This window comes from Aptenodytes patagonicus, chromosome 3 (assembly GCF_965638725.1).
Source record: "Aptenodytes patagonicus chromosome 3, bAptPat1.pri.cur, whole genome shotgun sequence".
NCBI classification, from domain to species: Eukaryota; Metazoa; Chordata; class Aves; order Sphenisciformes; family Spheniscidae; genus Aptenodytes; species Aptenodytes patagonicus.
This window is the reverse complement of record NC_134951.1, coordinates 100,103,973-100,119,078: the sequence shown is the minus strand read 5'-3', so window position 1 is coordinate 100,119,078 and position 15,106 is coordinate 100,103,973. Positions and strand designations below refer to the sequence as shown.

The 15,106-nt window shown below is 41.5% G+C and overlaps 1 protein-coding gene across 2 annotated transcripts in view; it reads left to right on the top strand.

Annotated features, from left to right (window-relative positions):
- Window positions 1-15,106, top strand: part of TTC7A (tetratricopeptide repeat domain 7A) — a 181,274-nt gene that overhangs the window by 133,209 nt on the left and 32,959 nt on the right. For both annotated transcript variants that reach the window (XM_076334402.1, XM_076334401.1), the window contains 2 exons: window positions 1,756-1,890; window positions 13,370-13,572. In XM_076334402.1, coding sequence (XP_076190517.1) covers window positions 1,756-1,890; window positions 13,370-13,572 — 338 coding nt within the window. The remainder of the gene's footprint in view (window positions 1-1,755; window positions 1,891-13,369; window positions 13,573-15,106) is intronic.

The following is a 15,106-nucleotide window of genomic DNA, read 5'->3' as shown; positions in this document are numbered from 1 at the left end:
CAGGGCAGGGGGAGGAATCCCGTGCGGTGAAACAGGCTGAAGATGGATCTGTTAAATATAATAAATTCTCGGTGCAAAGCAGAATGGCTTTTACCATACCATTAAAGCCGTAATTGCTACATTACTGCACTGTCATCTCTTGGAACATTAGATCAGGAATGTCTTTGAAAATATGTAGGAATTTAAGAAATGCATCTAGGAAGAGCACATTTGCATTTTCCAAGGGAGCCGTGGGAGGCGCCTGTGCTGCAGGGCTGTTTTGAAGTTCTCCTGCTTAAAATCAATGACATTAGTTAGCGGTGAGATAATGGGACAAATATTTCCTATAGCAGTTTTAGGCTTCAAGTTGCACTTGCGGCCTCTCCGTAGCCATGACGCTCTCAGAGGCAGGCAGCGCTGCCTCGGGTTAGGTAAAAGCTGCAGGCCATATCCTGCCCCATGCCACGCAGGTGTCAAAGGAGCATGGGGCAGAGATGTGCCTCCCCTCGTGCCTGGCAAAAGGCTGGGTCCCAGCTCAACGTTCAGAGGACCACGGCCAGGGGACCACACTGCTCTCCCTGCCAGCACCCTGGCCCTGGGTGATGGTCTGCGGGCCTGGAGGTGTGGTTTGGCAACCCTCTCTTCAGCACGCTCCGGCGGGAAAAGCATGCTGTCCGCCTCAGAGAGACCACTTAATGCATATGCCCCTGACAGGTTTTTTGCCCTTCTGTCCCTTCCCTTGCCCAGAACCATCCCAGCTTCTCCAAGTACCTGTTCCTAGGCTCTGCTGCTCCCTCAGGGTGGCTGTGGTGAGAGAAAGCGGGATTTTAACTCCAGGATCTTGTGGTCTACAAGGTCAGCCTGTAAGGATAGATTGAAGAGTAATGCTAATCAGTGCAAGTGCTTCAGTCCCAGCAGCTCCCCAGAGAAAGAGCTTATCAACCTTAAAGTCACATTAAACCTACGTATATTAAAATATTTATTTCCCAAAGCTTTACAAAGCCAACTGTGAAATCTCATTTTGTAGCTTCTTATTTTGTTACCATCCTCTTGGTACCCCTCTGAGAGGTCGGCTCACCAGTATAATCCCACTTGCTGTACCGGAGAACATGGTCTCTGCCCATGCATTCTCCCTGGGAGTAGCTTTTGATGTGATGTTTTGTCCCAGAGATGTGGGTGCCAAATACTTTATTCTTGCGTAAATGTTACAGCGCATACTAAAGGTTAATTTAGTCAAAGCACTGAGCTCTCTGCTCCCCAAGGTTAAATGAAAAACCACGCTGCCTCTAAACCAGTAGAACAATATTGATGTCACTTGAAATGTGTGTGCTGTGTGAATGGTGCCAAGCTACTCTAATGCTGTACTAAGATTCTACATTAGTGGGCCACATGTTGTAATTGTATGGTGACAGTGTGCTTATAAAACGGGTTACTAATAAGTATTCATGGGAAATATTTGATGGTAGAGTTCTGCTTTCCAAATGAGCAAAATAAGGTTGCTTCTTTGATGAATGCTAAGCAGACCTTTATAAAATTACTGTCTGTTAATTCGCTTGTTTGAGCTGCAGCTCTTGGGTAATTTAGTGTTTTTTTTCAGTAAATTAACCTTTTATAAAACATGGTTCTCCAGTTGGTCACGCCAGAATTCAGTGGAGTTCTTATTACATAAAACTGATGCAATGAGTGGAGAATCAGACCTGCTGCCTTAATGAGTCAAAGAAATATTCCAAAGAAGTATATAAAATGCATTATTGTTCTTGTTTGCTTGGTCCATAGGATCACAGCGAGCCTCTTCCCTTGCTGCATCAAGACTGGAACAGGCCATGTCTGAAATAACTATGCAGAGCAGTGCAATGAAGCAAGGACCTATGCAGCTGTGGACAGCTCTTGAACAAATTTGGCTGCAAGCTGGTAAGTCCTGGACCCCCTGGAGTTCCTTTTTCCCTCCAGTGGTGAATGAGATGACATAAGTATTAACAGAGTAGTTGAAACCAGTAGTTGAAAATCACCTTATTCCAGCAGAAAATCTATCTATCCCAGCCGGTTTTTGAAATGCCATTTATCTGATTCAGTATAACAAAAAAAATACTGGAGTAGTGCAGTTTTTCAGCTCATGTCTATTTTTCCATAACACACAGAAAACTTCAGTCATCACTAAATTATGCTTTTAAAAGAAGAGGGTAGGTAGTTCTTCATTAACAAATGATAGTTGGTAGGGATAATTATTTTCATTCTCCTTTTCCTACGTGCTTCCCTGTAATAAGGCTGGGCAAACCATGTATTAAATGTTATTTAGACTGGGAACTTTCCAATCTTTGCTGAGGTTTAAGTGCAAATTATTAAAAAGAGCAAGTCCTCCACTTGTTTTATCCTTGACTGTTTGAATTTCCCAAGGATTTGTAGATTGCATGTCAGTTTGAGACACTCATGCAGAGATGCTACAGCAGAGCACATAAAGGGAAAAGAGAAGAGTGAGAAGGAACTCTGCCCAGAGGCTATCTCCAAACTCATGAAAGGGTTTTATGTAGGACACTTGGTGAGGAACGGAGTTGCACAGCACATTCTACCATTTGCATTCCAGCATTTCAGGACTGATAGAAAGAGTTCTGACCCTGCAATTTTGCTCTTAAGAGACACAGCTTTTCTTCCACAACTGGGCCCACAAATGTGCGCTTGAAATTACATTTGAGTGCTGTGATTGCTTCTTAGATGTCTCTGCTACCATTTGCAACGAAAAAAAAGCAGAGCCCACTGGAACCTTGCTAATAATTTGCTATCCTGTATGCAGGAGAACCCTTCAAATTCTCATTTAGCTAATCTGTACAATTGACAATTCTCACATAAAACCTAGCAGTCTCACCCTACTTCTCAGCAAAGATTTTTATAGCTGGTTTTGTGGGCCATTTCCTACCAATTAGACTTCAGTTCTGGTGCAAAATATGTGACATTCTTTTTGTTACAATTTGACTAACTATTAAAGAACAAAAGAAGTTACCTTATGGAATGCATCATCCTTTTAAGTTAATCACATGTGTTCACTTAATGGCTTGTGTGTACGTAAATTTCAATGATGTGCTGTGGGCTTCAAAATCACTAGCAAGATTTTGCTTTATTCAGTTTATGCTCCTGATTTAAAGCTGCAGGGGAGACTGGTGGGGAGCAAAAAAACCCGGAGTTTATTATGATGAGAAGTCAGGTGTCTGTTGTCCATCATCCTGCAGGTAGCTCTAGGCAGTTTACGTTTTTGCTGCTGTGTAAAAAGACAAAAGCAATAAAGACCTAGTGCTTGCTGTGACCTAGCTGTGAATTGCTACGATTACTTTTCAGTGTAAATCGAGTTCCTTTCTCAAAGGTGTTAATTAATTCTTTTAGATAGAATTTATTTTTAAAAGCTGTAACTTTTCTGTCCTATTCTATAATTTTTTAAATCTTTGTTTTATTTCATGCTTACTTTTAACTGGACTTGAATCAGGATTGATACTCTGAAAATACGTACTGTGACTGCTTTGTAATTTCGTTACTGCAGTCAGTTATGGATGCAGCTTAATGAGCTCTTGGTGAGGTACTGCCCATTCTCTTCTCGCAGTAGTGTGGAAGTCGCTGCATTCTAGTTTCCTGAAGGATGAGGAGAGATGCAAGTATTTTGGGGTAGTCTTCACTCTCTCTGCGTGGAGAAGGGCACAGCGCCTGAATAATTAGAGGACTTCTTTGAAGTGGGTCGGATCTTACACTGGGCTTAGTGAGTGGAATAGTCCAAAAGCATATCACTGACCCTCTGGACTAGAATCTTTCCCATCTGGAAGGAGGGGAAAGGAGGAACAGGTATACTGGTAAGAAGTTAATAACTTCCAAGTTAGAGATATTTCATAAACAACAAATTAAACAGAAATGCGTGGTTAAAAACAGTTGAGGTAGTCATGTGCTTTTGTGTTACAGCTCACCCCAAAATTAACAGCTGTGGAAAGCCAACAGGCGGTTAGCGTAACATTCTGATGCCTGCATCCGGAGTCCCTTCATATTCATGATAGAGCCGCACCAGTATGCTGTAGATTTCTGTCAGGTTTAGCTTGGACTTGTCCTTTTTCAGTCAATGACTCATCTTGTGACTCTAGGCAAGTTGCCTAACTTTTTCATACCTCAGTGTCCTATCTCTAAAGGGACAAAATGTTAATCTGCCTTTGGGAAATGACTCGTGTATTGTTGTTTTTGTTGTCGTTAACACTTTAGCCTTTTTAGCATGAATCATAAATCTTTAGATAAAATTACTACAATTTCCTAACCTCACTACAATAAATTTATAACAAAGCATCCGTCCTTTTCAGGGACTAACAGGATGCAGCTGGCTGTGTCTCTGTGGGGGGGTATGGATTTAGAGCGCCAGGCTGCAATCGTGTCTGGGTTCCATTAGAGCCATTACAGTTCCCTTGCCTCTTCATATCCCAAGGCATGAAAACTAATGGTACCAACTGATCCAGTTAGAGCTTTCTGCACTTAAGATTGGAAAAAGGAATACAAAACCAGCTATCCCACAGCTATATGAGGCTGTTCTTACAGCCCTCCAGCAACCAGGCCAGGCCACAAAGCCAGCACATAGGCTTGCAAGGGGACCGTTAGTGGGTGGTAGCTATCAGATGGTGCTTATGTAGGGGAATTGTTACTGTATCACCCTCCACCTGCAGCTGCAATAGGAGTTCCTGCCTTGTGCAGAAGCATCCTCAGTTTGTCGGAGCTGGAGAGCCCTTGTAGAGCTCCTAACAGGTCTCACAATTAGTGCATGAGAACATGTGCATTCTTTTAACAGTGGCTGAAGGCGAGAGAGGCTGTGAACCCTGTGCAAATAGTTAAGCTTTTTTGTCCTGTGATAAAGATACTTATCTCACGCATAAGAGGGCATAGACTTAGTGTTTTTATCTGTAACTTTTCTGGGTTTATGACGAGCACAGTTATGTAGGGAAGAAAATAAAGCGGCAGCTTTGGAAGTGCAGCTGCTAAGTCCAAATGTGCTGCACTATAATGGATGCTGCACCTTGGCTTTCCCTGCAGCAGTGCCTAGTGAACTTTGGTGAGCTAATTTTTTGTAGCTTACTGTAAGCAACTGAAGAGCTACTTGATGGATCTGTGGTCTCTAGAAAGAGTCCTCTTCTTCTCTTTCACACATCCAAATGAAACCGTGAATTCTCACTGTTAATCTTCTGTCCAGCCATCTCTTGTAGGACCAGCTGGGAGTACAGTCATCTGCAGCAGGGAACTTAGCACATTTCTTCAGTGGGCTTCCATATCTTCCTGTTTTCCCTGCAGGTAGTCACAATTACTCTTAGGAAGAGTACAAGGTCTGCTGTCGCCAAAGACTAGAGAGGTTGTCCACTCCCTGCGGCAGGTGTGCTTAGAGGAATACTAATAGGCATACTCTGTTTTCAAGTGTTCTGCAGCAAAGACTGTGATTAACACAGCTTGTCTGGTCCCTTTTAACAATAACCTCCCAGTCCTCTTGAAATGTAATGGCTTCTTAAAAGGAGACAGTTGTCTCATTAGGCTTTAACATTAATAAGCCTGAACATTATTCTTGGCCCCAAGTCTGAGAAACAGGTCATTTCAAGGAGTACTCAGGAAGGGTGCTGCAGTGCACATGCTGCTGTGGTGCATCTCCAGTAGAGGTGGTCTTTATGCAATCCATATGCTCGTTTTTCCTCTTTGTTCTACTTTTCATGACTGAGAGCTTGAATTCAGCTTAGAGAGGAGAGAAGGAACTTCTGCGGCATTGGTAAAGCCTGTTAACTCCTTCTAGCTCTTGTTGCAGGAAGAGCTGCAAGGGGAATCCTAGAGATTACTGGTGATAGTACTGCTTGTGTTACCAAGAGAAACGTCTGACCTAGGAACTATTTCTACCCCTTATTTCCTTTTTAAAATCATGCCAGTACTCCTCCTTTCTGTTTAGAAAATACAATCATGCTGTTTGGCTATGGAAAATGTACTTGAAATGGTTCAAATTTATGATCAAAATTTACCTTCATTCGACATTTTTATAAGATCACTTTTGACCCAGAGAGCAAAGCATGTCAGTACTGAAAAGAAATAGTTTTAATAGTTTTAAGCTCTTTGGGTAACTGGTGTGATTTCTTATCTGAAGTATGTGTGATTATATTTCCAGGCAATAATAACCGTATGCTCTATTTATACGGAGCATTTTAGAACGCTGCGAGCCAGTTTTAGTAAGAGTTCTAATATTCCAGCTCCTGTTGCTGTATTATTTTAAGCCTTACTTTTAACTACAATGTCCACTGTGTTTTTCTTTACTAGTACTTTATATGTGACAATTTAGCTTCTTGACTAACCCAATACTTTACCAAATATGGCCAGTCACAGCAAAGTAGGTCTGGTAATTTGATCTAAGATTGGCTAAATGCCTGCTAAGCACAGTCTGCAAACCTCACCAGGTAGACCTAAGGCTAATTTAAAGGAGCATTTAAAGAAAAATGACTAGGATAACTATTCCATGTACTCACAGTGGGGCTGGAGCGGGCTACCTGCTGTCTCAGTAACGTGCTAAAGTTTACCCTAGGAAAAAAATACTGTAATGAACATGCCACGAACAAGAAATCTGTAGCAGAGAACAGTGAGCTAATGGAAAAACATCTGCTCCCCTGAGTTATGTACAGCAGGAACTTTTTTTCTCCCCTTCACAAAACGCTTGCGACTTATTTATTTTATTCTGTATGGGCCAATTCCTGGGAAAAAGCTGTGTTAGAGGAGATGGGCTTTCTTCCACGAGACTGTGTTGTCAGGGCCAGTGGGCTGGAATCTTCAACCCCGGCTGGGCCATGGCCACACAGCCGCACAGCAGGCACCCCAGCAGCAGCCAAGGGCATGGCCAGGCCCTCCCCTGCTGCCCCTCGGCTCACCCAGCACAGCTTGTATTTGCACAGCTTGCTCACGGGTATTTAAATGCTCTTCCTTCCTGAAGCTCTTAGTGATCCTAAGCCCCCTCAAGTTATTAGCTCTGATATTAAAGGTGTTTATCAGGTTTGGGAGACATCTTTACTGACATTGCCAGAATAGCTGGGATCAGATACTGTCCCATGATCAGATACTGTCCTGTGATGCAGCACTGGTTGTTGAAGCAATTCTAATATTTTTCTTCCTTTTTTATTTTTTAAAAAAAAAGTGCTTTCAAATTTTAGAATTTCAAATTTAGAACTTCCCCATTCACTGCTTGAGTTTTTGAGCTCCATAAGCGCTGCTGATTTTTGTGGCTCATTACAGTGACACAAAGCAGTGTGAAAAGCTGGAGCCTGGTGAGAGGGAGCAGGAGAGAGTCCTTTATTACACAGCTATTACTGAGGAGAATAAAGGTGAACTGCAAAGATGGCAGTCATGCAGTGTTTACTTACTAGGAGGGATTAGGAACACTGGAGAATGGAAATGGTAAAGTGAGCTGGTTTGGTCCCCTTTGAAACGTTACTGATGAAGTTAAGAAGCCAGCAGTGGTTCTGCTAAGCCTCCTGGTTTAGCAAGCTCTGTCCTAGGCTTTTCTGGTGCAGGCTAAGGATCACCAAATTCCCCATTTCTCTTCATCTGAATGTCCTCAGGGGGATACTAGGTTTTGATCCACACTTTCCAGCTTGGTTTATTTTATTTTCTATCAACAATGAATTTAAAAAGTCAAAAGGAGTTTTGGCCTTATATCGGTACTGGGCATTTTGGATTGCTTCCCCCGTTCCTGAGGCTTCTGGATATTTCTTATTGCTGGGGCAGGATGTGAAACTTTGTGGACTGATAATCCGTTGGCATGGGCAGTCTTCAAAGAGCACATGCCATTCCTCGAAATCTGTGACATGCAAACATGCACACGTATGTGAACGCTCGCTTGTGAAGAATACAGGCAGCAGCTAGAAATGCTCTTTGCTAAGCAGTCTGTAGATCGTTTGCCGAGAGACGGAGAGAAACCTGTTGCACTGCCAGTGGTACCCAGAGAATGACAGAGGGTACCAAATACTAGCATTTCCTCAGCTGCTCGGTAACTTTTGGGCAAGTGATAGTGTACACAGTCATGAAGAAGGAAGCAGGATATTTATTCATACCAGAGCAGAAAATAGGAATTTATACATGAGCAGGTTGGAATATGAAGACTTAGAAGTCCTTTCTTTGACTATAGCCAGTAATATGTGTTTTGAGAGAGGGTACAAGAAAACCTAAAAGGTGCTGCCCTTCCAACAGAAGCATTTTTATGTCATCCTCATCAGTGGCGGCCTTATTGCCTAGAAGATGGTAGCTTGTTTCTGCCAGCTGGGAAAGAGCTGTTTCCTCATCAGTGAGCAGGGCCCCACTTCACATAAAGGAACTAGCTATCTTGTAGTACTTCAAGTAATCTTTTGACTGCGCCACTTAGTAGGGAAGGTAGTTCTGTGTTGCTTCCAGAAATTTTCATTCTAATGCTACATTTGTAAATGAGCTTAGTGGCCATTTCAGCCCCTGTGAGACCTGAAGCTTGGAAATTTAAAGCAGGTCCCTGGACTCCAGTTAACTACCAGTTTGCATGCAAAGACAGCCTTTGAGGATGTAAATCTGTTGCCTCATTTAAAAGAGCAAGCGGCTGAGCTCAGGTGGATAGGATCACGTGGCAGTTTCTATTTTCCTTCATTTCTATATCAAAGGTTTGCAGCAAATGAAATGATTGCAGTCAGGATACAGCTTGAGGAATCTTCCATCTAATCTGCCCGCTAATTGTCAAGCTACTGCATGCAGGGTGGTGTCATAATACGGAACAATGACTAAACGTCACCTGCTAGAAAGGAAAGGCAGCAGGGGAACCCTTTGTCACGGTAATAGCTCTGTATTCACTGCTGAAGGCAGAGCTGTCTCAGGAGTGGGTCCTTCCAGCTGGCTAAGGGCTGCTGCAGTAACAAGCATTAATAGCTCCTGAAGGCAGGTGATACGGAACAGAAATCACCTCCCTACACATCCTCACAGGTGCTCTCACCTTCTTAAAGTGTGAAGGGCTGCTCCCCACTGTACCATCCTGCTGGTCATCTGGCTGCATTGCACTAGCTGTGTTGCTATGCAGTAGCATTTTTGGGGTGGATGAGAGTAGATGAGTGCTTTAGATCCAGCAGGCACACACAACCAAGTGATGTGGAGCAGTCTGCTTGTGGGAGTTAAGTGCTGCGTCTTGGATAACACCGAACGTGATTTGCAAGGAGTGCAGTTTTAACTCTTGGGTTGTTCACATCACAGAAATAAATTTCAAATCCCGTTTGATTTTTTGGCTACAATTACAGTTGTTGCTGCTTCTTTGGTGACAAGCTCAATCACTTTTGTGCTTTGAAACACTTAGGAAATGGGAAATAGAGTTGGCGTTCAAGGTGATGGCAGGCAACTCTGCTCCTCAGACTAGCACTGTGATGCAGACATGACTAGATTACACTGTTGTTACTCCTCTGATGGACTCCCTAACAGAGCTCTGTCAAATAATTTATCTTGGAGATGAAAAAAGGAGCCTGACTGCAGGAGACCTGGCTTTGTCAGTGTTCTGGGAAGTGCTCTCAGACTGTGCGTTTGTTACTGGTCTTTGGAGAATGAGTAGATGATACGCTTCTGGCAATTCTCACTTGATTAAGGATCTTCGCTGTAGATGAGTTTAAATGCTAGCAGAAACAGCTGGAAGAACTAGGAGCTCGTATTAGGGGCTAATGATAATCTGAGTGGAGATGCGTGCTGCTCTCAGGGACTGGGCCCAGCATTAAGACTGGTGTATCAGTGGAAGTCTAGTAGCAAGTCAAGACAAAGGAGGCCATAGCCACAAGAGGAGATGACAGTTGCTTGGAAGAACAGCAGAGTAGGCTGGGCAGTACTGCAGGAGAGCACAGATGGGAAGCATAAGGTGGATATGAGAAAGAAATGAATCATGCTAGGCTGGACCTTGGAGTCAGCTGGATACCTGCTCGTGGTCTCAGTGTGTGCAGGCTCAAGCTTCAATTAGTGAATGAAAGGAGACAGTGCACAATTCATCCTGTCTTTGCCCATCCATGCAGTGCACTGTCTCAGCCCATACCTATAGGTAAAAATGCTGAAATATTTCCTAATAATCATTCACACTCAGAGTTTCTAGCATTACTCCAGAGAGGCTAATAGAGGAGGTGGTACATCCAGGATCATCATCTCTTTGCTCAGTAGCATTCAGAGAGCCTTTGGTGGTACTTAATTCAAAACAGAATGTAAATTTGTTTAAGTTTTTATGAAGATGGTGTTAAGTGAGAGAGAGCAAGGAAGCTTGCAAACATGGCCTTTAGATTCAAAGCTGCGAAGAATGTCAGTACCAAGTATGATGTAGTCCAACAACTGGAGATTCATAAATGGTTTCCCTGAAGCATTGAACCTTTCACAGGATAAGAATTACAGATCTTCTGTACCTGTGTCAGCTTGAGGAGATACCCTCTGCTTTGGAGTGGAATTGGTTGCCACGTCTCTGTTACAGAACTTCCTTGCGAGGGCTGCTAATTTGGTTAGATGTTTATTTACAGCATGATTAGGTGGTACAAGGAGATACGCTGAATAATCCAGTGGACAGGAAGCTGCTAACCCAGGTAACACAAAGGCAGGTGTTCCAGTACTTTTAGTACCATTGAGGAGGCAGGAGTATTGCCATGATAAATTTAATGAGTCCTTGTTTTTTGGTTTTGATTTCTGCCTCTAGCTGTGCTTTTTTTCCATGTTGCATAAGCGTATCTTGTTAATCTGTAAATAAAATGAGTATGTAATAGAAGTGAAAAATGAGTTTACAGAAAACACATTTTAATGCAGGCCTAAACGATTTCCCTTAATGTCTATTTTTAGCTGGGTGTGTGCAATCCTTTCCTTTCGTAATCCAAAGGCACCTCTCAGTCTTTTTTTTATGCAAATTAGGTCTCCCACACCATTAAATCATTTTTTATTGACTATTGAGCCTGCAAAGAAATGGACTGAACTTTAATATGCTACATTACCATACCATAAAATACAATTTGTAGATCTTATTTAGATTCTGTGTTGCTGCACTTCCTCTAAATAATTGTTATTATGGAAGAAGATTTACAAGCACTGTTGAAAGAAAGACTAAGTACTCTCCATTTTGTATGCATTGAAACACCGGCTGTGTGTGATTTCACATCTAAACCCCCTTGCTCCCGATTCTTTTCTGAAATGAAACAAGTCACGTTATACTGTTAGTTACTAATTGAGCTTTTAATATGGCAGTTTCTAGAACTTCTGCTGACTTCAAACAGTGCCAGGATTTCACCCCTTCTTTTGTGCTGCTAACTTTGCAAATGAAGTGTTTATCTTCAGGCTGTGAATCGTCACTTTGCACATCCCCATCCTCATTATTGCCACATGCACGGCATCAGCTGCTATGCAGCACTTGGCAGAAAAATGCTCTGTTCCTTGGGAAGTGCAAGTAAAATACTGTCCTCCCACAAACTTTTGAATAAGGTTGTGCACATACTCAGCTTGACAAGGTTACATGGCTTCGCTTTCTGTTATTACAGATAGTTGCAGCCTCTTGGAGCCAAGGGAAGGGATGCATGCTGAGATTTTATAATGATTAACCAGAGAGAAATGTATATGAGTCACTCTTTAAGAGTATAGCTCTTACCAAGGAACTAATGTTTTGCTCATGTTGACGGCCTTGGAGAATGACGTTTATCTGTAGCACAACCTAGGGATGGCTAAGAAATATTCGAGCGTTTTCTCAACAATGTCTCACCCTTCTTCTAGAAGGACCACTTCAGAAGTGGAAGGGTGTTCAGCCATGCTGTCATTTCAGTACACCATTGTTTTCAGTGTGCCCATAGAAATGCTATTTGTGGTCCCAGTCTCATGTCAGATAGGCCAAGGAGGAGCCTTTCCATGGTCAGGCAGGACTGCCTTTGAGATGCTCTCCTGCTCACCTCTACTCAGGAAGCTCCATGTCAGCATGCCATGTCCCCACAGTCATCTGGGTCTCCCAGCATTTTGAAACTGGCAGAGTTTCAAAGCTATTTTAGAGGAATTTTCAGGCTAGTTTCCCCCCTCACAGAGACTTTCTGAGAATATTCACTACCTTTAAAAGTCAGGGCATTTAAGGCTGTGTATAATTTCAGAATTATTTATCTAAATCTGGAGCCTGAATTAGTCATTTCGAATTGGACTCTTGAACTGTCAATACTTACTGCGTTACCACATCAGTTTAAAAAAAAAAAAAAAAAAGACTTTGAGCTTTTGCAGCAATAACATGTAGAACACAAACAGGTTATGGACCAAAGAGCAATGGCTGCTGTATGAAGAGAGAGAATTATTTTATATTCATACGTGCATACATACATACGTGCATGCATACGTACATATATCTATATAAAACACAGTTTCCCTTTTCAGTTACGTGTGGCAGTGAAAATTGAGTATCACTTTTGAAGCCTTTTGCAAGGCTTTAATGCATAATAAATCTAGAATTAGAATAGACTATTTCAGCTGGAAGGGACCTACAATGATCATCTAGTCCAGCGATGATCTAGTCCAAATCCTGAGAAATGTTAAAGTTTAACCATGAGATGTGTTATGAAATTTATGTTTGATATGAAAAATTATTTGATTAACACATTGACAGTCAAGTACATTAGTATGCCTGTTACTTTTTTTTTTTAAGAAAACCACTAAGATAGTTGCTGATAGTTGAAGAAAGTAAATGACTGAGCAGTCTCTTCCAAGAGCTGTCTTTTGTTTCTGTGTAGAGTATGTATGAGGAATTAAATGTGTGAATACACAATATAAATAAGTCACTATGATAAAAGCCTTTTGACTTTAATAGTCTCTGAAAAGTTAAGAGACAGCTATCTCATAAACTAGACAAATAAGCAGAGAGAAACCCTTTTAATCATCTTTTAAAATGTGGAAATACTCTTTTAAATAAGTTACCTAATGTCCAGCTCAGTCAGATGTATCCTATTACTCTGACATGTTTAAAGTTCTCAGTAGACAGTGATGGCTTATTCTGTTCTTTTTTCCCCCAGATTATTTGGAAATACATATGATGGCTCCACGTGGCTACCAGCCCTGCTTCCTTAGGGCTCAGTTCAGCACTGTTTACATTCCTGATTGAGGAATGTAAATGAAGGCCATCCTCTGTCAGGACAACACCTAAAGATGTCCATAAACATCTGAATAGAGGCCTTAGGATTAAAAAAAGATCCATTCAGTGAGTCCACTTGTGACAGTAAGCACTAACCATAGTAGTGAGCACTGTGCAGGATCATGGCCTCATGTTTTAATATGCTTAAGGGAGATGATATGTAATTAATGTGAAGAAAGGTCTCTGACTTATTTCAACTAATGGTAGGGTGTTTTTTGTTTTTGTTTTTTGTTTTGTTTTGTTTTATTTTAGCTGAACTCTTCATGGAACAACAACATCTCAAAGAAGCAGGCTTTTGTATCCAGGAGGCAGCTAGTCTTTTCCCCACATCTCATGCTGTACTGTACATGCGTGGGAGGCTTGCAGAGATGAAAGGCAATTTGGAGGAGGCTAGGCAATTGTATGATGAAGCGCTCACAGTGAATCCAGCTGGAGTGGAAATTATGCACAGCCTGGTGAGTTTGCAGGGGCTCAGCTCCATTATAGTATTTATGTTCCTGATTAACTGTAATAAGAGGGGAGAGGGCTCATGCTTGCTCTGGATGCCATTGTCTTCCTAATCCTGAGAGCAAGTGACTGTTCCAAGAATAAATTGGGTAGCTTGAACCTCTATTTTAAGACTGGATTGAATCTTTTTAACTAATTAGGACTTGTGTCAAAAGTAAATATTTTAATTGACAAAGGCTGATAGTTTTGGAAGTCAATTCACTGCTTTGTCTTTGCTGCTTTTCCTACTAACTGTTACGCATTTTAAATAAGCAGTACACTGATGTTTGAAAGATCTGAACTAACTAACTATAGAATATAGATATATACAGGTTTGTAAACCTTGGGCTAGAGTCTTGTGTCTACTCAAATCAAGATAAACTGTGAGTTTACAATAAAATTAATCTTACTGTCTTAAGCTGCGGCTTAGCTCCAACCTTGTGTAGGGGCAGTGACTCCACAATTGTGGGGGTTTTTTTGTAACACTCCTATCCAGTAAGTATTTTTTCTGTTGTACCATCCCCAAAACAAACTTATTTACAGAGAAAGGGCCTAGAGCTTAATAATAATAATAATACAGGGAGCTTTGCGGAAGACCAAAACCCACTTCTCTTATGAAATCAGAACAGTTAATCATATTTCATCAATGATGTGTCTTGTTAACTGTAGCCTTACTAGGTCTCTCTGGGATTTTAGAAGTCTTTCTTGACTAATTTAATTTTTACTTGAATTCTATATCCATGTGACCGCTTTGTGTCTTTGCTAGCAGATTTGTATTTCCTGGCTTAAATTTGGTCCTGATGAGGTTTGCAGGCAACTTCAAAACTGAAGGGGTATCAGTGCATAAGAGGACAGACGTAAAGTGAAGTTATAATTGAGAGAAAATAGTACAGGCAAGAGATGAGATTTTTGGTAATAATGAATGTTCAGTGCAAAACCAGCAGATGAATAGCTGGTGCATATGTCAGGAGAAGGTTACAAAACAGCTATACACATATCAGGCTTATATGGGGCAACAATATTACGTTGTTGCTGTTATCCAACCTTTACAAAATCAGTAGGTAAAAACCTGGCAAGATAGAATGACATTCTTTGCTCAGTTAGTGTCATGATTTCAGACGAGTCACTGATACCAGAGCAGCCATCAAGTTAGATGCCAACATGATACTAATAGCTTTCATTTTTGTCTTATTTTATGGGCAGAACCACATACTGTGTCTTCCCATTTCAGTTGCTTGCAATTTTCTGAAACTATAGTCATTTGGAATAAAAATTTCTGAGATGCACATCTGCTCTGGCCCAATATACTTTGGAAAATGTCACCCAACATGGCTTAAATGTTTCTGAAAATGAGGCTAAAGAAGAGACCTTAAAGGCTTCTGTGACATCTTCTTTACTGTGCTTTATTGTCTCCAGGATTTGTCAGGAATGGGTAGTCTGTGTAATATATTAATGTGCTTTTTACCATCCCTAAGAAAATCCTTCCTAGGTTATGCAAGTTAT